Consider the following 25,012-nt stretch of genomic DNA (forward strand, 5'->3'; position numbering starts at 1 on the left):
AAAAGAAAAAAAAAATATCCTTGGGGCAGCCAAAATGTCACAAAGCCCTTGCAATTCAACTGTATCAGAGCTTCCAAATCCACATGAAAGGTGGTTACTTTCATTTGACGCCAGATTCCAAAATTTTGGCTAAGTGCTTCCCAATCTCACTGCAGACTGGGAGATGAAGCCGGAGCCTGCTCCTTACCAGCTGTGAGGCAGGGCAGAGACAGATAAGGGACCCGGAAAGCTCACCAGCACAGCAGGTAAGCGCCTGACCCATCCCGCAGCCCCTCAGGCACAGCTGTACAATCACAACAAACCCAAGTCATAAAGAGCTGCTGAATCATGTCCAACATCCTTTATTTAAGGTGGAAATGACATGTGAAACACATTTCAGAAAAGTAATTCAGATCATAAAATTAAGGGGCGCCTGGGTGGCCCAATGGGTTAAGCCCCAGGCTCTAGATTTTGGCTCAGGTCATGATCTCAGGGCCGTGAGATAGAGCCCTGCATCGGGCTGCGTGCTGAGGGTGGAGCCTGCTTCAGATTCTCCCCCCTGCCCGCGCCCCCCCTCAAAACAAACACCCCACAACTCTTTACAATATAAGTGAGATGCCTAGTCAAAACTCTTGGTTGCATGCGACAAAAACCCAATCTAAAATGGTGCATGGGATCCCTGGGTGGCGCAGCGGTTTGGCGCCTGCCTTTGGCCCAGGGCGCGATCCTGGAGACCCGGGATCGAATCCCACGTCGGGCTCCCGGTGCATGGAGCCTGCTTCTCCCTCTGCCTGTGTCTCTGCCTCTCTCTCTCTCTCTGTGTGACTATCATAAATAAATAAAAATAAAAATAAAAATAAAATAAATAAATAAAATGGTGCAAAAAGGAAATTAACAGTACTTATTAATCCAGAAATCTCCTTGCTTCAGACACAAGTGGATCCAGGCGGTGGAAACAGCAGCATCAGGACCTGGCTTCTTTCTTCTGCTGTTTCCTCCTCCAACAGCGTTCGGTAGACCAGCTCTGCCCTCATGGCGGCAAGAAGGCTGCCAACACCTCCGAATCTGGTGAAGACGTCACCCTCCTCTAGTCTGACCACACAGGCCAGGAGTCTGCCCAACCCACGGACTGGCCAAACGTGGATCACATGCCTACTCCCGCGTAAAGTCGGCTTCACCCGGAGCAGGGCGACGGACAGGGTGGGACGAGCCAACAGGGAGTGGGAGGAGAAGAGAAGAGGGGTGCAATGTTCCCGTGAGAGAGGGAGCGAGGTGCTGGCAAGGGGAGCCGCTGACGCCTACCGGGGGACGTGAAGCCTGTAACTGTCTAGGAGATCCAGCGCCTCTTCCTTGGGGCTCTGGGTGTAACACTTTCCCATTCACAAATGATTGTGACCTAGGACTTTTGTATTTGAAAAAAATGATCACGGCGATGTAGACGGATTGTGACGACTGAATTCCCTTTTGCACCATTTTGGGTTTGGTTTTCTGTCACTTGCAACCCAAAGGTTCTGGACCGAGCATCATTCATTCATTCATTCATTTATTGCATTTCATTTCCATTATGTACGGCCACCCAGAGAGCCCCGGGAGGAGGAGAGGGCTGAAGACTGTTCCCCAACTCTCCTGAGGAGCAGCAGGGACTCCTCCTTTCTCCCTGGTACGTTCAGATGGTCAGGGTTTGGGAAAGGCCGCTTAGGGGAGGAGTGAAGGGCTGCTCCAGCTTCCAGTCAGCTGGAAGAGCCTCAGGGAGGGCAAGCCAGGGGCCACCACCTGGGAACCCCTCCGCTGGGGCCGGTGGCCATGGGGTTAATGCCTTCTTGGGGCACATGTTCAGCGGGATGCCACAGCAGACACCCCAGGGGCTTCCCTGCCGTCCCCCACACACAGGGATGCCAGGGAGCCGGGCATTTCCTGCAGAAGGCCCCAGGCACGAGCAGGAGAGGTCTGGGAGCGTGAACTGGCCTCTGCCTCTCCGAGGAGTCCCCTCCCGGGCTGAGACCAGGGTGCTCTCATCTGCTCATGCAGCAGAACAGAGGAGCCTCGGGCAGGCCGGGAGCACGGGGAGCTTGCTGAGCATAGTGAGGACTTGAGAGCCTTGCACTGGCCTGGACCTGAGAACGTGGGATTGAGCCTCCAGCTCAGTGCTTTTCAGCCAACCTGGGGCCAAGCCCCGTTTTCATTTCTAAGCGCCAATCTACGGCAGCCCTGTAAAATACAATAAAATTAGTGTCATTGGGGAATTCTTTTATTATTTTTTTAAAGATTTTTCATGAAGAAAAAAAAAGATTTTTCATGAGAGACACAGAGAGAGAGAGAGGCAGAGACATAGGCAGAGGGAGAAGCAGGCTCCACGCAAGGGAGCCCGACGGAGGACTTGATCCCAGGTCTCCAGGATCACACCCTGGGCTGAAGGTGGCGCTAAACCGCTGAGCCACCAGGGGCTGCCCTGGAAAATTCTTTAAAAATATTTTATTTATTCACTTGATAGAGGGAGAACGGAAGGCAGAGGGACAGGGGGAGAGGGAGAAGTGGGCTCCCTGCTGAGCAAGGGGGCCCCACAGGCTAGATGCCAGAACCCTGGGATCATGATCTGAGCCCCTGGCAGGTGCTTGATGGACTGAGCCGCCCAGGCGCCCCTTATGGGGCATCGCACCCACCGCCTTAGGCATACAAAGCACGTGCTCTCCAACTGAGCTACACCCCCGGGCGGAAATCTCTAAAAAAGTAAAAAAAAAAATAAAAAACCCAAAACCACAATGCAAGCTTATGGTTTTAAATCAGATTCAAAAGATAAAATCTCACCTGTCACATGGCCATTGACACATCTGAAGGCGTTTATGAATTAAGTAGGACGGATCGGGGTGACCTTGACGTTCCAGGGTGACCGCCACGTGGTCTGAGGCTGCCGCCTTCGTCTGCCCCCCTCTCCCTCCAGACACTAACGAGTGCCTGCTCCAGGCCACCGCCGGGGGGTCTCCCCCCCACACCTGCGTAGCTTTGCTAAGTCCACAGCCTTGTCACTCATGAGTCTGAATCCCCGCATGCTTCACAGCTCCGCGGAGTCTCAGCTGCTCCACTGATGATACATAGCGGCTCTCACTGATCTGGCCTCCGCTGGCCCTGGCATTGGCTGGGCCCACTTTACCTCCAGGGTCCCCACTGTCCCCAGCAGTCCTACAGGGTACGTTTTACCGCCCCTCCTAGAGCCTCTGCTCCTTCCACTGAACAGCATGGTTCTCTGGAAAGTTCCCGATTCAACTTCTTTTTCTTCTCAAGCCAATCTCTGCACCGTTTTTAAAAAAGCTTTGAGGATGACGTGCATCTAGAAAAGAACGTGAATTTCTCATAGAGCTCAGTGGAGTCTCCATAAACTCAATACACCCGTGTAACCCGCACCCGGATCGAAAAGTAGGACCTAGCAGCCCCGTGAAGACGCCTCTAGCACTTCCCGGTTACTAACCCTCCCCCTCCCGAGAGTAGCCCCCGCCCGAACTTCTAACTGCATGGCTTAATTTATCCTGTTTTTATTCATCCAAATGGAATCTAAAAGTACTCTTGCAACTGGCTTCATTTATTCAGCATTGTTTGCGGCTTCATTGTATTGTTCATTCTCATTGCTGTATCGTATCCCATCATGTGAGTATATCACAGCTTATTTTTCCATTGTACTGTTGACGGGCATTTGGCCGCTGTGAACATTCTGGTACATGTCTACGGATGAATCTACAATTGCATTTCTGCTGCATCAGGAGTAGAACTACAGGGGCCCAGGGCTGGTGAATGCTAGCGTCGGAAGACACCCCGAACATCTGGGAGGGCACTTTTCATGTTCCGCATCATCTCGATCTTATTTGTGACTTCATTTCCCTTCCTAGGTTGTTAGTGGTTTCTAACTGAATAAATACTGTTTGTGCCCTGGCTCATTTTCAAACGAGGGATCTAACGTACAGGATAGGACACTGGAGTGAGAAAGCAAAGAAGACAAGGTCTGGAGGGGGAAAGGATAAAGTGAGTGCGGTGGCCCACATAAATTCCACAAGGGCTTAGGTACTTTGTAAAAAGCTGGAGCACAACTATGGCTGAGCTTCCTGCCAGCCAGAGGGAAACAAGCTACCCACACGAGGCTCACAGGGTAGATGGAGTGACTGCTGGGCAGTGTAGCTATTCCTGGTTCTGAGAAGTAAAGACTTGTCAGCCTGAACCTTCCTCAAGAGGATATTGTTTGACGCTGAAAACAAAGGATCCAACTTCATTTTGGTAATAAAAAATTCTCGATCACTCTCCCCGATAGCCTCCCTTCATGTGGACACGACAAAGCATGGTTCACTACAAGTGTGCTGCAAGCAACTAGTGCAAACTAGACACACAATTTTCAGGAGGTCTGACTAAATGTGAGAAACACAACTAGACTCAGAGCATGGTCTAGGGGCCTGTAGGGTCTCCGAGACCTTTTCAGGAGGTCAGCATGGCCAAAAGGACTTTTATAATACCACTAAAGCTGTTTTGCTTTTTTTTTTTTTCCAAGTTTGAGATAGAATTCAGTGATTCCTCAGTCTTATGTAACACCCAGTGTTCATTACATCAGGCGCCCTCCTTAATGCCCATCCCCCAGTTGCCCCATCCTCCCACCCATCCCCCCCTCCAGTGACCTTCAGTTTGTTTCCTAGAGGGAAGAGTCTCTTATGGTTTGTCTCCCTGATTTCATCTTAATTTTTCCTTCCCTTCCCCTATGTTCAACTGTTTTGTTTAAGGTCCACATGAGTGAAATCATAGGGTATTTGTCTTTCTCTAACTTATTTTGCTTAGCATAATGCCCTCTAGTTCCATCCACTGTGTTGCAAATGGCAAGATTTCATGCTTTCTGATGCCTGAGCAGTATTCCATTGTGGGTCTATACCACATCTTCTTTATCCATTCATCTGCCAACGGACATCTGGGCTCTTTCCGTATTTTAGCTATTGTGGACATTGCTGCTATAAGCATCGGGGTGCATGTGCCCCTTCGGATTACCATTTGTAACCTTTTGATAAATACCTAAAGGTGCAATTGCTGGGTCATAGGGTAGCTCTATTTTTAAGTTTTTGAGGAACCCTCATACTGTTTTCCAGAGTGGCTGTACCAGTTTGCATTCCCACCAACAGTGTAGGAGGGTTCTCCTTGCCTTTTTTTTTTTTTTTTAAGATTTATTCATGGGGGGGGGGGGGGCAGAGAGAGAGAGAGAGAGAGAGAGAGAATCCCTAGCCAGACTCCCCACTGAGCATGGAGCCAGACACCAGGGTTCCATCCTGGGACCCTGAGATCATGACCTGAGCCGAAACCAAGAGCCGGCCATTTAACCGACAGCACTACCCAGGTGCCCCTGCTTCTTTGCCTTTTTTACTCTCATCTTCTTATGAGTATGTACAATGGAGTTTCCCAGAGGCCACGTGACATGTGGTATAGCAACAGCTCGAATGCAGAAGCAGATACTCTAGCTGTTAAGAGAATCTGTGCGCCAGACATTAAAGAAAATTGCAAATTATTTTTTATTTGGGAAAACAAATTTTCTTTAATATTTTATTTATTTATTCATGAAAGACACAGAGAGAGGCAGAGACATAGGCAGAGGGAGAAGCAGGCTCCTCATAGGGAGCCCAATGTGGGACTCGATCTCAGGATCCCGGGACCATGACCTGAGCCAAAGGCAGATGCTCAACCACTAAGCCACCCAGGTACCCCTGGGAAAACAAATTTTCACAAAAAATATGTCATATCACTCTATATGGGTTTGTTATTGATATTAAATAAATTAATAAACATTTTAAAATTGTATTTTAATTTCAAATACAGTACCTACAGGTATAACCCACATGAGGAGAAACACTCTGGGATCTTCAAAAAATTTAAGTGTCAAAGAATCCTGAGATCAAAAGTTGGGGAACCAGTGATGTAGAGAAAGATTTCTTGAAAAGGATGTCGTTGGTCACTAGTCCCAGAAGATAATCCATGAAAAATATTTTGCGGTCAAATACATTTGAGAAAAGGTAAACCTCTCCTGGAAATCATCAAATTAGAAACAAAGAAGCCATGTTTACTTTAACTCTGTGTTTCCTCATTGTATCTGAGCAAGATCCCCTGTTCAGACGGCTTTCATTATCATCCTGGAGGCATACCTGGGAGCCTCGTGGATAAACTTCAAGGCCCTTGGTCAGTCCCCAAGAGTAGCGTCTCTTACCACCCGGCTTTTGTCAAGCGTGGGCGGCAGAGTCTGATATGACACCTCTGACAACATGAAGGCTGCTCCTTTTATTATAAACATCAAGGCAGCTGAGCAGGACATAGGGTTCCTTTATCTCTGCAAAGAGGGGTACCAAGGGCAGGGTGAAAGCCAGGACAAAGATCCTGTGGAAGAGACGAAGCGGAGTCTGTTCCAACTGACAAACAGGCCATCGCAGTCCCTAAGTTCTCTACAACATCTCCCAAAGCAGATGGTAACCGTGCTTGCCTCGGTCATAAAGAAATCTCAATTAGGCACCCACAGAATGCTACACTATACACAACTTCCTGGTGCCCCCTCCAAGGAAAATAGTGGCCATATTTACCCTGAATGAGTCAACTTCTTTTATTGGATTATTAACTGTAAGTCAATGAAATGTCAGGGAATATCTACCAAAAAATGATGGTTTTGGTTTTGGAGCTGTCAGTCTGGGTTTTTTTTCTGACAGTTTTTTTCTGATATAATTATCACTGTGTCAGTTGTCTGTTAAGCAAACTCCCAGTTCACAATAGTAACATTATGTCATCAGGCAGCTTATCGAAAGAGAACCCACAGTGATGTGCAAGGCACTCTGGGAAATCTAAAAATGAAAAGGAGGGGTTTCTCCAAAAGCGTATCGTCTAGTAAGGGGCCAGACAGGGCACCAGAGAAAGAAAAGCATTCTCACCCTCATCTCTGCAGCAGCTGGTGAGGAACCTCGGAGAGCACTGCAACCAAGAAGGGTCTGTCTCAACACCTTTGCTATTTACCTTTCACATGTTTACTTGTACACAAAGTGAGAAACGCCACACAGTCGACTATCTTGTCAAATATGCTCTAGTCAAATAGTGCTTCTCAGCATACATTCATGAGCTTATATAGGATTTTCAAAAAGACTTACACCATTGTGAATTAAAAACAGATCATTTTAATAAACGTATTTTCACTTCTGTTAATTCGACACTGATTTCTATTACGCATGCACGGCCATTTAGTTTAAACTCGCTTCGCATTTGTTTTACAACATGCAGCAACCTTCGATGAGACGGCTACACTGAGCTGCTTATTCTTAAAGAGTACAATGTACCTTGTCCCCAAAGAATTTTATCAACCTTAATGTTTCCAAAGAGCCCTGTGAGGCTGCTCAGCACGGTGGCTTTTTACTGAAATTTCCTATTTGGAGGATGGCAAGACAGAGTAGGATCTTCCCAAGTCCACTGGCTGCTTGCATTCACATCACAGCTTGGTTGGGAAAGCGGTAGAGACTGAATAATAAGTAGATCTCCTCCAAACACAGCTGGGTGAGAGAGCTTCATTTTTAGAAAGTAAAGCAAATCATGAAAACCTCCCTAATGGTGTGATTTGCTCCAGGGCTCTTTTGATACTTAAGAAGGGAAATATTAGTCCTTGTGCACAGTACTCTTATTTTCAGCTTTATGGAGTTTTCTTCTCCAGCCATCCTTCTACCGTGAGGCAATTTATTGTACTTGCGGCAGAATGGAAAGCATGAAGATGTCTTTCATAATCGAGGTGGTGATAGCCTTCTCATTTCCTGCCAAATGGATCAGACCACACTTTTAACCCTATAGAAAGAAACATGAATCAAAACAGGATTCGCCTTTCAACTTCCTCACTTCCTGCAACTGCAAACTGGCAAAACGACATCAGAATTGAGTTGTGGAATTTCCATGTAGTTTGAAACAGTGCGAGCAAGCTGCCGGGAGCCTGGGATGCTACGGCTGGGCAGCCATGACCTCCAGGAGAGACTTTTAAATGGCTCAGAAATTGCCCCACAACAGGAAGCGATGCATCTGGCCAAGTTAAAACATAAATAACAATATTACCAAAAGAAAAAACAACCCAAAAAACAAAACAAACAAACAAACATTGCCACAGATTACAAGAGTTTTGGTTAATCAATTGGAAGCTTCTCCTTCTCACCCAACTTGGACCATGTGAAAGTAACCATTCAGACACAAAGGGAACTTTTGAGCTGCTGTAATAAAGCAGAATCCTGCATCAATTAGAATAGCTCGAGAGTAAGCAGGCTTTTCCCCAGGAGGGTAGGGTTTAACTAGGTGCTTGGTAAATCGGTCTGCAGAACCGAGTATCCTTCATACTCAATCGCACATTTGTGACATTTTTATGCCCATTTATCAAATGCACAAGAGGAATGGGCAAACGTGCAAGACGTACTCCGGGGTGAAAATGTTAAACTTCTGTGCAAGGAACAGGACAATCGCCAGCCAGCGTCCCCACTCCAAAGATTTCTTGTGCTGCAGGGCCAGCACACACACAGTTACAGATGCGATTCTGCTTTGATTTTTAAGTTTACCTGGTGGCTGCACATCTTCCTGAATAATTCCAGCTCGATTTACAGCTTGCTCTTTCTCTGAAAAACACAACAGAAAAATTGCTCTTTACAAAGGTGGGGGCTGGGCCGTGGTCGTGGAAATCTGTCTATTTACGTGGGACAATGACAGGGGATGATTCAGAAACAATACACGCGAGACGCCAATACTCAGAGCTTTTAGGTTATGGAAGTTGGATCCAACAGAGCAGAAAGACTGGCATTTTCAATAAAAGCAAAGAAAGCTGTACTTCAAAAGAAAAGCTCCCGACTAACATCTTTTCTCGGTGATCTCAGCATTTTGGAAAGGCAACAAAACAACAGAAAAAGAACAATTTTGAAAGAGCTGGTGGGCGTGATATTAGGAGGGAAAGGCTGCTGAATTGAAGGAACAAGCACAATTAACAAGAAAACGATGTAGTTTCTATGTCTCAAATGTGCTCCGCCGAAGGACTAGACCCAGAGCTAAATATGCTATGTTTTTGATAGGAAATAGAGCAGAAAATTAATCTTTGGGTGGGTGGCTTTGGTTTGGATAATTGAAGCTTCCCTAATTGATTGCAGGTGCTGTGCCAATTAGTAAGCGCGTTCCAGCTATAGCAGCTCAGCCCATCTCTTTGGAGATGTCCAACAGGCGAGGGCCAAGAGAAATTGGGCATTTTATGTCTGTGGGCTTCAAGCGCTCCGACACATCTTTCTAAGTGGTTTAGAATAAACCCAAGGTCTGTGAAAACAAAGACTTATTATTTCAAGTATCTTGACAAACAAATGGCGGCTTTTCAGCGGAAAGACTTGGAGCCAGAGGATGTTTACTACTAAATTATAGTAATTAAATGTTGTAATCAGACCTTTGTCTTAATCAGGCTGACAGTGTTTCTTGAAATCCACATTTAGTTCTTATTTAATATCAGGCCTTTCCCTTTATTCTGGCCTCTGGATTCTCATAAAGTTACAAGAAGCGTAAAGGTACAAGAAGCAGGGATTTGCCAAATCGAATATTCATGGAACCTGCTTCTCCAGTGATGTGACAGAAAGTCAATCCCAAGTGACCTACCTGATAGTTTTATCAATGCTAAGTTTTGCTTTGGCAAATAAAACACTGGACAACAGGGATTATGTGAATCTCGGTATCTAACTCTACGACAGGCAGTGGGAAGACACAGCATAATGAAGCCCATTACAGACAAGGGCCCAGTGGTTTCCCGGAGCCTCTCTGAAAAGCAGCAGGCAGGCGATAACCAACACCCTCCGGACCAAGATATCCAAAAGGTTTCTTCCATCTAGAGTGGATAATGGAGCCTCTCAGGTGTCGGATTTTCTAAAATAACTCCAACTCAAAGGGTGATCTCATTTCCTAAGACATTAAATTCCTGGAGGATTGAGCCCTACCATACTGCCAACGTGTAAGGTCTCGAAGTACGGATGTGTCTCAAACATGCTCTTAGAAAATGCCAACCAGTGAAAGACTACACTGCCATCGATTGTGCCAGGAATAAACATAGACATGATGTTCCACACCTAAAAGGTCCACCTGCCAGTATTATGGAAGAGGTGGGGTTTTCTTATTTAAGATTTTATTTATTTGAGAGGGAGAGAGCATGCACGTGTACATGGGGGGGGGGGGAGCAGAGGGTGAAGGGTACGTAGACTTCACACTGAGTGAGGAGCCCAATATAGGACTCGATCCCACCACCCTGAGATCATGACCTGAGCCCAAATCAAGAGTCATATGCTTAACCGACTGAGCCACCCAGGTGCCACTGGAAGAGGTGGGTTTTAAAAAAATAATAATAAATTGCCAGAAAGCTTTCTAAGCCATAAATTTAAGAAAATCTGACAGCCTGGTGTACTGCACACATTCTCCAAGAGGCGGGTACTACAAAGCTGGAGACGCTGGCAGGCTGCCAAGCACCAAAGGAAGTTGACTTCTGATAGCAAGGACAGAATGTCTAATTGTATCCTAACCTCTCACAATGCAATGGAGAACCAAGTGAAGAGAAAGGAATCCCTGTCTTCACACTTTCTTGCTAATTGCTAATGAGGTTGGAGAGAGGCTAAGGCTTTATTTAAAATAGACCATAATCTCTTTCTAATCCTTGTCCTTATGCAACCACCTCGGTTTTTTTGGCTTGGACAGGCAATTTAAACCGATTTGCTGAACTAGTTCCTACCAAGTGATAACCGGTATTAGCATCCTATCTACATCCCCTGGTTCTTTAATCCATTAATGTTTTATAAATACTCTAAAGCCCAAGCAGTCTTATATAAATTCATGACATGACACAAAGACACTTTAAAATTTGTGAATGTGGAATTTGCTAGAAGGAAAACAAACCGGTCCCTCGGGACTTAGCAGTACGTGCCTCTTGCTGAAGTTGACAGTAAGTTTCTATTTTGTTGTCATTAGAGAAACAGCAAGTGTCTATAAACCTCAGGAAAAGAGCGATGCTGAAGTCAGGGGTTTAACCATGTGAACAAATCAGGATAAGCTAATTACTGACTTTTCAGTAGTGAGCATGTTTCTATCAGGAGTGGAATGATTAAGATGCAAATAGGCAACCCTGGGCCTGGAGCTTTGTGATGCTGGTTAGCAAAGTCCCCGCTCAGGCATCTCAGCAAGCCCGACTCTGCCCCCTGGTGCTACGGCAGGGGTGTGATTTGTGGTTTTAATTGAGGATCGTTATCTTCAGTCGAAGGGCCAAAGTATTATTATTAACACTGCTAATGCATGTGAGCGGGCTGCTCCTCCTATTGTAGTGATTCCACTTAATAATTTTTAAGTCTCTGAAAATGAAAACATAGCTTTATATTAAATGTCCATGCTGTCAAACAGCTCTAATCGTGTGACTTGTTGCTTTGACATCCACAACTCCACAACAAAGGAAGACAGTGTTCCCCGGCGCCCGCTGACCACTGACTGGCTGGGCGTGCGTTGGTGGAGGGCCAGCAGCTGGAAACGGAAAAGCAGGTGCAGAAGGTCAGGGCCTCCAAGCCCTGCCCAGCGAGAAGACGGCCTCAGGACCCCTCCCTGCCATCTCCTCTTAGCAACGGACAGTTAAAAATAAAAGCCCCTCGAAACCCGAAGTCCTTGGACAAATGGCAACATTTGAGTATGGACTGTGTGTGAGATAATAGCATTGTGTCAATATTAAGTTTCCTGGCCTGGATAACTGCATTGTGGTTACGTAAGAGACTGCCCTTGTTCTTCGGAAATACATATCGAAGTGTCTGGGAAGGAAAGCTCACAGGGTCCTGAGCTTACTCTCAAATGGCTCAGCAGAACAACAGAAATAACTATACGTATATGTAATTCTGTACTCACATGTGTATGTATGTATGTGTAGACCTGTAATTCAGCATCCGTGGGGGGAAGCAAATGCGGCAAGATGCTAACTGGTAAATATACAGGGATTTATCATGCTATTCTTAGGTCTTTTCTGTTGTTTACGTTTTTGTTTTTTTTTAAATAACTAAAACACACAACTGCAAAACAAATTTTTAGGAAGTTCTTACACTTCCTTGTGACGTTCCGTGACAATTACCTAAAGGCATCTTTTTTCACACAGCAAATAAAATATTTAGAAGTTACTTTTCCAGTGCTCTCATCCTGCTGCTGTTGCCTAGACCCTTGCTCCATCTGACGGCGGGGTCATCTAGGACTGGTTGTGCACCAATGCCCAGCTGAACCAGCAGTGGGAGGCATCAAACAGCCATAGTGACAAGTGTGAACCTGTGGTGGAGGGGGACCAGATGGCCACCGGAATTAGTGACTCCTCCCGACGCCATACACATTTTGTTTCTCCACCAGAGTCTGGTTGAACCCAGGGGGGCTCTGTAACGCCGGTCAGAAAATAAGACTGCAGGCTAGCCCTGCACTGCGCTGGAGTCTATGAGCGAAAGAAACAAAAAGCATGTTCTAGCACCTGGCATGTAATAGGGCAGATGCTCCTCCAAGGTAAGAAGTATCCTGGATCAAGCGATTTCTTGCAACCGGAATGACAGACTTCCAGCTGGGGGCAGGAGATACAGCAGTTAAGAGAATGCAATCGAGTGGTAGGAGGACAGAGCCCTCTCCACAGCAATTCTGGGCGACCTTTCCCTTTGCTACTGAACCCTCTCCACTGTCTTAAAGGCACATGAAGCAGCGCATCATTAAGCAGCAGACAAGGTCAGGGAGTTAGGCTCTAGTGTCCACCCAGCAATTAATGTTCTCAGTGACTTTGGTTAAGTCACCTAAGTGAGGGGACTGAAGGGGCATGGGTTTTTGGGCAAAGCTCCTAGGATTTTATGCTTCTGCACATCTAATTAAAGTTAAAAAACAAGCAGGATCACAGAAAATGATCCTATTCTGTCTCATTTCACTGGCTGGCATAAGATGCATGTTATTTTTAAAAGGCCGTATTCGGGATCACTGTCTAGTTCTAGGACACACACAGCCAGATTAGGCTCTGAGCTACAGCAGCTGTAGTCTCCCCGAAACGGGGGCTCTTCCAGCAAACCGCGCCGCGCCAGCAGGATGAAAGCTAAAAAGCATCATCTGGGATTCCCTCCAGGAGCACAACAGAACCGTCCCCATACTTCTGGTTTGGGATCGCTGACCACCAGTGCCAGCGCCGTCTCCCCCAGTGCTCATTTTGGGACTGAAGTGTCAGTGTAGAACTGACCTTGTCATCCATGTAACGCTTAGCGAGTGGAAGAGCTGAGGGTCACAGTGCATGTCAACATGAAACCCAACAAAGCAGACTTGCCACAGCAGCCTGCCTGCTTTTAAAGCATGGAAGATCTCTTTGACCTCACTTTATCTAAGCAGCCTTGTTCTTTCCTGCTGCCTTGAGGCTTGTTCCAGCAGAGACCCCGGAACCCAGCTGTCCCTGCACTCCCCATGCCGAGGCTGGCCCAGCTGACACTCAGGCCCTATGTGGGAATGTGGGCTCCTCCCTTGCCAGCCACTGGCCCCCTTCCCAAGGACTGAATGTCTGGCCTACATTGCCCTGCACTTTCAACAGCTGTGGCCTTCTCCTCAGTCTGTCCAGAGTCCTGGGGAAGACAAACATGTGGAGGATGGTGGGGAGAGGAAGATCCAACAAGAAAGGTTAAAGATGGAGTGGCTGAAAGGCAGGAGCAAAAGAGCAAAGGGAAGATGACTGGCACTGGGTGGTCACAGAAGTTCAGGGAAGACAGTGCTCCCAGAAGGGAGAGAGAGTCTGGCTGGGGGTTGTGCCTCTCACTCACAGATGACTGCACTTCCTGTGTTACAGACAGAACAGAAGTCCTCACCAACAACTTCCCCACACTGAACCTAGATATAGCTGCATCCACACCTGCCCTTCCTCCTGAGCCCGTGGGAGAGGTGTCCTGACTTTGGTCCAAGGCTTTCCTCCAACTGATCTCGAGATCCCCTACCACCTGTCGCTCTGTGAATTATCTTCACCTTTCTTTGTCCAGAGACATTTTGGCTGTCCCAACTCTCCCTAAAAAACAAAACAAACAAACAAAAAAACCCTCTCCCGAGACCCCCTGACCTGTTGCAAATATATTCCGTCATTCTCTCCATACAGTCAAATACCTTGAAATAGCCAATCCAGGGGACAGCTGCCGGCTCTCTGCCCACCACCAAACCACTAAGGCATTCTTAACAAGATAACTATGACCTTCACCTTGTTTTCATAAATCTACTGAATATTTTTTTAACTTAAATTCAATTAGCCAACATAAAGTACATACATACTTTATAAATACGCTACGTAAAGTACATACGTACTTTATGAATACTTTATGGAATATGCTACGTAGTCCATAGCCCATCAGATGTAGCACGCAATGATTTACCCGCTGCGCGGGACACTCAGCGCTCATCACATCACATGCCCTCCTTAATGCCCATTGCTAAATACTTTCACTTCTTATCTTTTGCCTCCTGGAAGCCCAGCCCTGCTGGCCATACCCCTTTGCACCCAGAGTTGTCTTTATGGGACATGTGACTGTAGCCTCTGCTGGTTTTAATCCTCTTGCTCCAGCCACTCCTCCTCCATCTCCTTTGACGGCCGCCTCTCTGAGCACTTGCTCTTTCGACACCGTGTTCACCAGTCGTCTGTCCTAGGCCAGCTTGTCTCGCGCGGTCTCTCAGTGCGGTGAGGTGAGAGCCCTCACCTCCCATGGCTCTGCCTCCCATCCCATGCTGATCCAGCACCCCATCTCTAGCTCTAGCTCAGGCCCAGTGCCTCAGCTCCAGACTGGAATATTCCATAGCCCATCAGAAATCTCCAGGAGCATATCCAGATACCTAAAACACATGTGTCCAAAGTTGAACTGGTTCATCCTCCTCACTCCCAAAACCAGTTCCTTCTTGTGTTGCTTAGTTAATGACCAGCGCCACCATCTCCTCCGCTGCTGGAACCTGGAGACTGTCACTCTCCCTTGTCTCCTCCCTCACCCTGTAGCGTTTACTTCTTAACTATAGCTCCCCTCCTCCAGTCCCATGACCACCACTGGTTCAGGCTAGTCACCTCTCCGTACTCTCCTGTGACCACAGCAAGTACAGCCTCCTTCTATCTGGAATTCTTGTTCCCAGCCTTGACCCTGGGTGAGACTGAATCCGGTCGCCTCACTCTCCCGATTAAAATACTTCCATGAGCCTCCACTGGCTAGACGCTGGGGACAGCAGAGGGCTGTGGGAGTATTTTAATCAAGCCAGCAGGATGATCAAATTCAAAGAACAAATGGCATGACAGCAGACTTTTCAACAGACATGGAGAATTGGGAGTTCTGGACATATTCTGACAAACGAGGATGAACTCCACCAGTTACAGACGCTCAAGAAAGAAATATTATCAGATGCACCTCAGAATGAAGAAAACGGACACTGGGAAGCAGTGAGAAGTAGGGCTTGCTGAGTAAAGAATGGGGGCAAAGAGGAACAATCAGTGACTATAAAACCCTGATGGTACTGACTGGAGAGGAATAAACACCAGGAGTGCTGTGCGGTCCAAGGACCAAGGCATTCTCATCAGGTCTTTGTATAGGAGGATAAGGATACTGACTAACTTTAAGCAGTAATCACAAAATAATCAAAAGAGAATGTAAAACTTTAAAAAAAAAAAAACCAGAGGAGGTAAAAAATAGAGAAACCGTGAAGGCAGAAATGGAGAGAAAAAAAGGAGTTCTAGAAATAGAAGGATAAATAGAAAACACAAAACAAGACAGGGCAAATAAATCTATCAGTAAACATATATGAAAATGAGCTCAATCCAGCAGTTGAAAGAAATGACCAGATTGGATTAAAAAATCCAAGTTAGGCTGGTTATGAGATTTAAGGACAGATGCCAAGTGCTGCCTGGGTGACTCAGGCAGTTAAGTATCTGACTCTTGATTTCGACTCAGGTCATGATCTGCGGGCTGTGAGATCGAGCCCTACATTGGACTCCCCACTCTGGTGGGGGGGGGGGGGAGTCTGCTTGTCTCCCTCTCCCTCTGCCCCTCCCCCTGCTGTCTTTCAAATAAATAAGTCAAGAAAGAAAGAAAGAAAGAAAGAAAGAAAGAAAGAAAGAAAGAAAGAAAGAAAGAAAGACAGGCACAAATATAAGAAATATACCAGGAAAGTCTAACCAAAACAATGCTGGTAATTCTAATATTGATATGATAGACCTGGGGAGGAACAGGAGGGATAAAGAGGACCCTTTATACAATGATAATTGGAAAAAAGCCTCCAGAACATTTTCTATCGTGTGCACCTAATAATATGGCCTGAGGATACCTAAGTAACAGAATTAAGAAGCTTGGTCTGGAATCGGCGCACACAGAACTCTGTACCCAACAATGAGATATACCCACTTCAAGCACAGAAGGAACACTTCCATAATTGACCTGTATTAAGCCCACAGAGCAAATCTTGACCAATATCAAGGAATCAAAATCATATAGTCCTCATTCTTTAACCACAAATGCATGTAAATTAGAAATTGGCAACAAAAGAACCACCAGAGAAAATTAGCAACTGTGACTGCTGGGTAGGGAATCAGGATTTGGGCTTGGCGGAAGCAGGGAGACCAGCTCAGAGTCTAAGGAGCGGGTGAGGAAATGGGCTGGATGACGGTGGGGACAGTGAGACGGACAGAAGCGCTCTGACCATCTTGTACAGTCACGTATACCCGACACCTAACACAGTACCAGGTACACAGCCGTTGCTAAAATCCAGGTTATAAAAAAATGCAAAGACTAGTCCAAGGTGCTGAAACGAATTGCAGCTCCATCCTCCCTACAGACAGGCCAGATTTCCATGGCCCGGTCACCAACGCCTCACCTGCCTGGACCCCAGGCTAGTGCCAGGTCAGCCAGCCGGGCTTAAATCTCCTTACATCCTTGCCTTATAGCTCCCTTTTTTTTTTTTTTTAAAGATTTTATTTATTTGACAGAGAGAGTGTGTGCTCACGCATACAAACACACAAGCAGGGGGAGCGGCAGGCAGAGAGAGGGAGAAGCTTGGAGCCCCATGTGGGGCTCGATCCCAGGACCCCAGCCCAAGCCAAAGGTAGATCCTCAACCCACTAAGCCACCCAGGTGCCCTGGTTCCTTATTTTTAAAAATATTTTTAGGGGATGCCTAATATAATAAAACTATACTAGATGTTTCCATACCTGTGATCTCATTTAATACACCCCAACACCTATAGATTAAGTCCTGCAAAGTCCACTGCTACAGATGAAGAAACAGACTGGGCTCAGGCAGGTTACGTAACTCACCTTAAGACCCTTATCTTGCAACGGATTTAGAACCTCACCTGCCCTGCTTCCCTTCTCACCGCCTCAGAAACCAACCTCAGTGTGTCCACGTATAAAATGTGGGTGATGATCACATAGCAGTTACAACAAACGGTTATGAAAACTATGTGGGTTAATATATACATGAGGTGCTGGGAAGAGAGGCAGACATAAACTCTCAAAAAACACTAGCTGTTTAGTATTTACCTGTTGAAAGAATCAGCTATGAGTCTCAAATAAGAGTCGGCCAATTAACTAAAATTGAGCCGGAAAGGTGGGCAGGCATAGACTGCTCTTGAGTTAAAATGCAGACATTTTAGGCACACTCAGTAAACGTACACCTAAAAGCCCTGATTTTGTCTCAAGCAACTCAGACAACCACAGATTCTAGGGTATCCCTATGAGACTGTTGTCAGAGGGATCCCTGGGTGGGTCAGCGGTTTAGCACCTGCCTTCGGCCCAGGGCGTGATCCTGGGGTCCCGGGATCGAGTCTCGCATCGGGCTCCCTGCCTGGAGCCTGCTTCTCCCTCTGCCTGTGTCTCTGCTGCTCTCTGTGTCTCTCATGAATAAATAAAATATTTGAAAAAAAAAGTAAAAAAAAAAAAAAAAAAAAAAAGACTTGCCAGGACGCGTGGCACAAGTCCACGCCTTCATCATCTGATCTAGCATGTCTCAAGCTCGGTACCATGCACACCTAGGCTGGGTAATCTTGGTCATGGGGGGCTCCCCTGTGCGCTGCGGAGGTTTAGCAGCATCCCTGGCCTCTATCCACTGGATGCCAGTAGCACACTCACACTACCCCACTCCACCCCCAGCTGTGACAAGAAAAAATGTCTCCAGATGGAACCAAATGTCCCCTGGGGGACAAAAGCGTCCCCAGCTGAGAGGCACTGCGTTTGTCTTCCTGGCAGACACCTTTCCAGTGGGATCTGGAGCGGAGCCCCTTGTCCCAAGTTCAATCCTAGATGCCCTAGTAAGAAAACGGCCTGGGGCAGGATCGGGTCAGGATGACGGAACCAGACCACGCGGGGCTTCATGCGCCCCCCGTTTATCCTCAGGCGCGTGGGTAGGTGGACGCAGGCTGGGAGGCAGCATGCAGAGGCCACCTCGGTCCTGGGTGATGAAAGAAGCTCCAGGGCAATGCGGGTGTGTGCTTAAAATGCTCTGCCTCCGGAAACCAAATGTAGCATTTGTAACGGGCAGAGCATGTACACTGAGCTTCTGCCTTCACATCGCCAAGCTCTCAGCCTCTGCTAATGGTCTCCAGGGGCAGGGCTGGCCCTCTTCCATCTCCAAGATGATTCAGGTTTCCTGGAGAACAAAATGAGCCTCTAATGCCTAATATTTTCTCTCTGACAGATGGTTTCAGATGTATCAAAGTGCTAATCCTCGCTGAGGTATAGGTCTCCAGGAAGGAGAGTTTGGCTTTTAGGATGATAGAACTTGAATGATTAAGGAGGAAAATTACTCCCGGGGTATTCGGCATTGTCATGTGAGCAACCCGCTTTTAAAATGAAGGAAGACAGCAGGAGCTGAAAAAAAGATGTGGGGAAAAACTCAAAACACCCAGGTTTAACAGTTTAGGTCTGAAACATTTCCACTCAAAGCTGTCCCTGGCAGTGGCAATGAAGGGCCGTAAAGACACCTTCAGGCTCAGGATGATCAGGGCTCCATCTGCCTCCCTCCAGTATCACCAGCCCCGCCTTCCGGGCGCGGGGGGGCCCCCGCCAAGGCCGGGAAGACCTGCCTCGCGGCTCACTGGCTGTGCGACCTTGGGCCTGTCGCACGACCTCTCGGAGCCTCAGTGTTCCCGCCTGTCAAATGGGCATGACGACGACCTCAAAGCGACGCCGTGGGCGTCAGAAGTGGCAACGCCTGGGGCTCCCGCCTCGGGCTCGGGGGGTGACCCCGGGATCCGGCGTCGAGGCCCGCGGCTCTGCCCCCCCCCCAGTGTGTGTGTCTTTCATGAATAAATAAATAAATACATCTTAAAAAAAAAAGTGCCAAGGCTCGTTTGGCTGACACGTGAGCGTCCGGCCCCTGCAGCGCGAGCGCGGACAGGTAAGCGGTGTGGGCCACGACGAGGCCACCTGGGAGTCTCCACGGAGGCCAAACGGGTCTCACGTTAGCGACGACCGGGCAGGTCAGGAGGGCGCCCGGCGGGAGGCGCGGGGACGGCCCGGCCCGCCTGCCTCCCGCGCCCAGCTCCTCACGGCCCCGAGCCGGCCGCCCCGAGCCGGGCCCCCGCGGGGTCACGGGCACTCACGGTACTCCTCCGGCAGCAGCAGGGGCCGGAAGTAGATGGGGTAGAAGGCGGCGCCCACCAGGGAGATGAAGCCGCCGAAGATGAGCGCCGTGCGCAGGTTCGGGGACATGGCGCCGGGCCCGGGCTGCCCGCACCCCGCGAGACCCCGCGAGACCCCGCGCGCCGGGCCGTGACCCCGCTCGGAAGAGGCGGAGCGGCTTTCGCTTCCGGGCCTTGGGGGCGGGGCCAGGGGGCGGGGGCGGGGGCCTGCGTGGTGGGCGGGCCAGGGGCGGGGCCTGCAGAGTGGGAGGGGCGGGCCCGTTGGGGTGGGCGGAGCCGGGGGTGGGCGGGGCCAGGGCGGGGCCTGTGGGTGGGCGGGGCCTCAGAGCCGCGGCCGCGGTGCTGGGGGCCGGGCGGGCCGAGAGGGGCTCTTGCTCCCCTGGGCGGTGCACACCCTGCTCCAACCCCCGCCCTGCCCGCGGCCCGGCCCCCCCTCCGCTGCTCCCCCGCCATTCTCCTGACCTCTTGGGTCACCCTTTCCCCTCGACCAGCCACGCTTTCTCCTTCTCCCCACCCTTATCTGATTTCGGTGACTTTCCGCCCCGAGTGCGTGCTGTCCGCGGCTCGCTGATTCAATCCCCCCGGCTGTGGGCCCATTTTACAGGTGAGGGCAGCGCCGCTTCGGACGAGTGACCCCGCCTCCTAGAGGGCTGCGGAGGGGGTGAGGGGCCAGGGGCCGGGCGCCGGCCGGACGGCCTGCAGGGGGCGTCTAACCCGGGCCCCGGGACTACGGGATCAGGACTGGGGGAGGAGTCTTGTGTCTACGTCCAGACGGCAAGTAGGTCCGTCCTGCCTCCGCCTGTCCGCTCCGTTCCCTCTGCTGCAGGTCTGGGTTACGAATGAGGATGGGGAAGGAGTAGGATCAGGGCGAGGCGGGGAGCCCGCGGCCAGTCCCAGTGATGGGACCTTGGGGCCGTGCCTCGCTGCCTGGGGTGGGGCCGAGGTTGGACGTGCTCCTTCCCCTCCTAGGGTCGCCATCCTCCGTCCTTCCTGGGGTGGGGGGGCGCTGTGGGGGCAGGCGAGGGGCCCAGGGGCACGGAGCGGCTGAGATTAAGGTTTCTTGGGCCTTCACTCAACCCTTTATAGGTAAGGATGCTACCAGCGCCGGGCCGGGGCGCAAGGGGCCAGTCATCCGGCCCCGCAGGAGACGTGCGGTCCTTCCGCAGGCCTGGAGGGCACCGGCTTCCCCTCTCCGGGTAGCGTCGTCGTGGGGCCAAGCCACCGTCGGCCTCCGAGGTTCCGCGAGCGGATACATCAGGTGTTGGATCCTCGGCAGATTTATGGACTCTCTGCCGTACCCCAAACAGCGGGCAAAGTGCTCCGAGGGACGCAAAGATGAATAGGCCGTGACCGTTTGCTCCCCGGGATCCTGCCACGTGGATGAAGAGACAGGACAGATACAGGAGAAGATGACTGATGAGGCGGCGCAGCTTGTAGGGATGAGTGATCGGGTCCTGCGGCCGCGGGAGTTCGGGGAGGAAGACAGAGGACCACAGGGGAGGCAGCAGCTCCTCCGGGCTTGCGGGGGCTTGCTAGGGTGAGAACAGAGGACTCCTCCAGCAGAGGGGAGCTGTGATGCAGCTTTCTGTCCCGTGATATGAGACCCCAGGTGAGCGCACCTTTGTCATGTTAGCAGCCGGGAGTCCACTTGTCTTCCTCTTGATAGCACCCGAGTATCTTGGCAAACCACTCCTCTCCCATTCTCAGTCGGGGAGGTAAACTGGGCTTCTCCTCTGCCCCACCCCTACTCCCACCCCAATGATTTTTTTTTTTTTTTTCCAGCTCTGAGAGGTCAGGGGATCGCCAAGAGTGACCAAGCTGCCACACCACAGGGGTTGATTGGGACAGGGCCCAGGCCTGGTCGTCCAGCGAAGCCGCATCCTCCTGGCTGCATGACCTCACCATAGTGTCTCCCAGCTGCTGGAAATCTGGATTTGAGCTTGAGGGGATCAGACGCTGGGGTCACTGGGCACCACCATATGGAGACTGAGCGTGAGGACAGTACAGCAGAAGCAAAGCCGAGAGATGGAGAGAAATCAGGTGCTGACATTACCTTTGAGCCCCTGGAGCGGGCTGTGCCTGGAAAAGGATCTGCCCTTGGACTTCTCAGTGATAGGAGCCAATGAAGTTCCCTTTTCGCTGAAGCCAGTTTGAGTTATTTTGTTTTGTTTTGTTGTTTGTTTGTTTACAACAGGAGTTCCAGATGAAGTCACCACGAGTGGGATTTTGTTTCCTTGACAGTTCCACGGGCTGCAAGTCAAGGATTACTCTATTTTATAGCTCAGGTCACTGAGATCCAGAAACTTCTCTTAGGGTCACACACCATTAGCTGAGCCAGGACCAGGGTTTAGTTTTCATTCCTAATCTGACAGGCTCCTCCCTGACCCCTGGCGGTCTCCATAAGCAAGCTTGGCAGGATGGCTGCATGAGCCCTACACACAGGAGCCTCTGAAAGCCAGGCTAGAGACCGCCAGGATGTCCTCCTGTCCGCAGTGCCTCCAAGGCACAGATGGATTAATGTGGGACAGATGAGCCACCCCCTCTCCAAGCAGCAAGTAACCGCAGGGCTTCTCTGTCCCCTGATGTTCATGTAAACGTTTTAGTCTGACCAGCGGCCAGGCCACAACCTATACAGACACACTCATCACCTTGTTAGCATCGTCACACCAAAAATTACTTACCGCTTGCTTGCCACTGAGTCCTAAGCAATACGGGTTCATCTCTTTGAACCCCAGGTTCTCCCCGTTTCTGAAGACCCCACTGACCTACAGATTCAATCGGCAGATCCTTATTGTGTGCCGACTCCAGCCAAGCACTGCGCTGGTTGATTGGGAACACAAAAAGGAAGCATCAGCACTTGTGTCTTTGACAAAGGTTTACTGAGCCAAGCACCGTGTGCCAGCCACATTTCAAAGGCTGGTGGATGCAGCCAGCAGTGAATTCACAAGAGAGTCTGTTGTCCTCGTGGCACCTATGGTGTGGTAGAGGGATACGACGTGGCAGTGGGTCGTAATTGCTTTTTGGTCACTCAACCTTGCTGAATATTAGCTCCTGATTCCCCATTTGTGTAGGGAGAAGTTGGGGGCAGAGAAAGAATGACGAGCCCAGGAGCCACTAAATAGTAGAGTCAGGATTCAAATCCCGTCCCGCTGACTCCAGAGACCTGCATTATCACCAGTGTACGCTGCCCTCAAAGTCAGTGAGTTCGTATTGTCTGAGTGTGGGTACAATTCCAACCACGTCCAATTGCTCCTTTTCTCCCAGAAATAAGAATTGTGAGCGTGGAGACCCAGAGACAGGCAACACTTTTTTTTTTTTTTTAAGATTTTATTTATTTATTCATGAGAGACACAGAGGCAGAGATATAGGCAGAGGGACAAGCAGGCTCCCTACAAGGAGCCCGATGTGGGACTTGATCCCGGATCCCAGGATCACACCCTGAGCCAAAGGCAGACACTCAACCACTGAGCCACTCAGGTGTCCCGACAGGCAACACTATTAGGGTGAATTTCTTCGCACTGCTAATGTCCCGATGAGATGACTGCTTGTCTTCCACTTACCTGTAATCCCAGAGATTCTCTTCTTGCCCCTTGCAGTCTGATTCTCGGTTGTTCATTATATCCTGCAGGCCGCCCATATACTTCCAGTAGGCTCCCCTCCAGACTCAGTTGGAGTCTGTTTCGGTTGCACACCAGCAGAAGACCTAACAGTTACAGAAAGTCCCACAGTTACCTGCCACACGTAACAAAGACCAGGGCCTTGGGGCTTCCTAGCTGTGCTGATGTGTGCAAGGGCCAAAGGAAATTTGGACCTAGGGGAAGGTATTTGTGCAAAGGGGGAGAGAGCTCCGGGGACAGGAGGAGACAGGCTGCAAGTCAAATATGTCAGGAGTCCTAGGGTGCATATTTTCATCTCAATCACTGAGGGGAAAAAAAATTGGTTTGGGCTCCTATCTGGCACTTTCTCCTTCTTCCCTTGGATGTGAAGATTGCATGCTTGCAGGGAGCAGACCACCAGTGGTGTCTCACATGGGGTTCAGACAGACATCAAAGTTAATCCGCTCTCTGATCTAAGCAAAATGGTGATGAGGGTTTCTTGGGACAGCAGCTCCACTAATTGTGGCACTGCAGCCCGGCTGATGTATTTTTAGAATATTGTGGATTTTCACACAGTATCACTGCTTTCTGCAGGAAAACTGTCAGACTAGAAGCTGGGGGTTTGGAATACAGTGGCATCTAATGCAGGGTCCCCTGGACCTGAACTTTTAAGAATAAGAAAATAAGTAAACACTTTCCTTTTTTTATCAGGCGCTGTGACTCTCTGCCCACTCATCTGTATGAATGCTTCCAATTTCAATCATTTGTCAAGTTTTACTTCTTTGATCTGTTCTTCACATCCAAAAGATTCCCCCAGATATCTGTCTTGGCTTATGTCTTGCCACCCTATGCTCTTAGAGTTTTAACCAATATCTTTATGACTTTGTAGGGGCCAAGCGCAGGCTGCCCCAAGGTGAGCCACTTTGGCGTGAACATTATTTTGAATGAAAAGCAATGAGGGAAAAAATAAAAAATAAAAGCAATGAGGGGGGACGGGGGGGGGGGGCGGGGGGCTGCCTGGCTCAGTCCATGATGCAAATGACTCTTGATCTCTCAATTATGGGTTCCAGCCCCATGCTGGGTATAGAGATTGCTTAAAAATAAAACCTTAAAAATTTTTCTTAATAAAGCAATCAAAACCTAGCAGATTGAGGAAAAGTTTTTTTTTTTCTCCCCCTCAACTGCCTGCCTGTACCAGGAAGAGCACTATTAACAGGGCTTCCTCTTTACCAAAGAAACTGATCTGCATAACAGGGCACCAAAGATCTCCTCTCACCGTTCTGCTAAGGGTCCTTCTCCCCTCTGTGTCATTGCAGTCATGCCCCTCTCCTTAGCTCATGCGTGTCAGGTCGCCTCACTGTCTGAGATTTCCCTGTCTGTGTGGATTCCCTGTAACTACCCTATTAAATTTGATTTTCTCTTGTTAATCTGTCTCATGTCAATTTGATTCTTAGTGCAGCCTTTGAGACTTGAAAGGCAGAGTAAATTCTTCCTCCCCAACAACTTCAGGAGCTAGGTGTCAAAAGCAGCCTTTCTGTTGAATTCCAGCCTCCTATGCCTGGGGAACATCCTCAGGTTCAAGACCCACTTGCTTCTGCTCTCTCCTGTCACTGCTGCTGGTTTGCTTAGAAGCATCATCAGCTCTCCCGTGCATGGCTTCCTAACTTGTCTGTAGGGTGCCATCCCCTTCCATCACCACACTGTCCCATTCGTGGAGTACCGAAAGATTCACGGAGCACCCAAAGTACTTCTGAAGACATAGATCTGGGGACGCCTGGGTAGCTCAG

The 25,012-nt window shown here is 49.2% G+C and overlaps 1 protein-coding gene and 2 long non-coding RNA genes across 3 annotated transcripts; 1 reads left to right on the plus strand and 2 right to left on the minus strand.

Annotated features, from left to right (window-relative positions):
- Positions 1–319: 319 nt before the first annotated feature.
- LOC140595519 (uncharacterized) lies at positions 320–3,304 on the minus strand. Its single transcript, XR_011997216.1, has 2 exons — positions 2,785–3,304; positions 320–2,187 (listed from the first exon to the last, which is right to left on the minus strand). It is a non-coding gene; the product is annotated as an uncharacterized lncRNA (long non-coding RNA).
- Positions 3,305–5,503: 2,199 nt separating this feature from the next.
- SMIM20 (small integral membrane protein 20) lies at positions 5,504–19,815 on the minus strand. Its single transcript, XM_025997390.2, has 3 exons — positions 19,591–19,815; positions 8,553–8,609; positions 5,504–7,800 (listed from the first exon to the last, which is right to left on the minus strand). Exons 1-3 carry the CDS (start codon positions 19,697–19,699, stop codon positions 7,763–7,765), a joined length of 204 nt encoding a protein of 67 aa, XP_025853175.1. The 5' UTR covers positions 19,700–19,815; the 3' UTR covers positions 5,504–7,762.
- A 122-nt stretch (positions 19,816–19,937) lies between these two features.
- LOC112923217 (uncharacterized) lies at positions 19,938–24,652 on the plus strand. Its single transcript, XR_003235642.2, has 3 exons — positions 19,938–20,233; positions 20,716–21,238; positions 21,412–24,652. It is a non-coding gene; the product is annotated as an uncharacterized lncRNA (long non-coding RNA).
- Positions 24,653–25,012: the final 360 nt, after the last annotated feature.

Source organism: Vulpes vulpes, chromosome 14 (assembly GCF_048418805.1).
Source record: "Vulpes vulpes isolate BD-2025 chromosome 14, VulVul3, whole genome shotgun sequence".
Classification (NCBI taxonomy): Eukaryota; Metazoa; Chordata; class Mammalia; order Carnivora; family Canidae; genus Vulpes; species Vulpes vulpes.

What these genes read in the sequence shown, in the direction of transcription:
- SMIM20 (XM_025997390.2), bottom strand. Translation starts at nt 19,699, where the DNA reads ATGTCCCCGAACCTGCGCACGGCGCTCATCTTCGGCGGCTTCATCTCC. An exon ending in GCTGCTGCCGGAGGAGTACC is followed by an intron (nt 8,610 to 19,590) that starts GTGAGTGCCCGT and finishes TGTGTTTTTCAG; the next exon opens with AGAAAGAGCAAGCTGTAAAT. An exon ending in GGAAGATGTGCAGCCACCAG is followed by an intron (nt 7,801 to 8,552) that starts GTAAACTTAAAA and finishes TTCTTTCTATAG; the next exon opens with GGTTAAAAGTGTGGTCTGAT.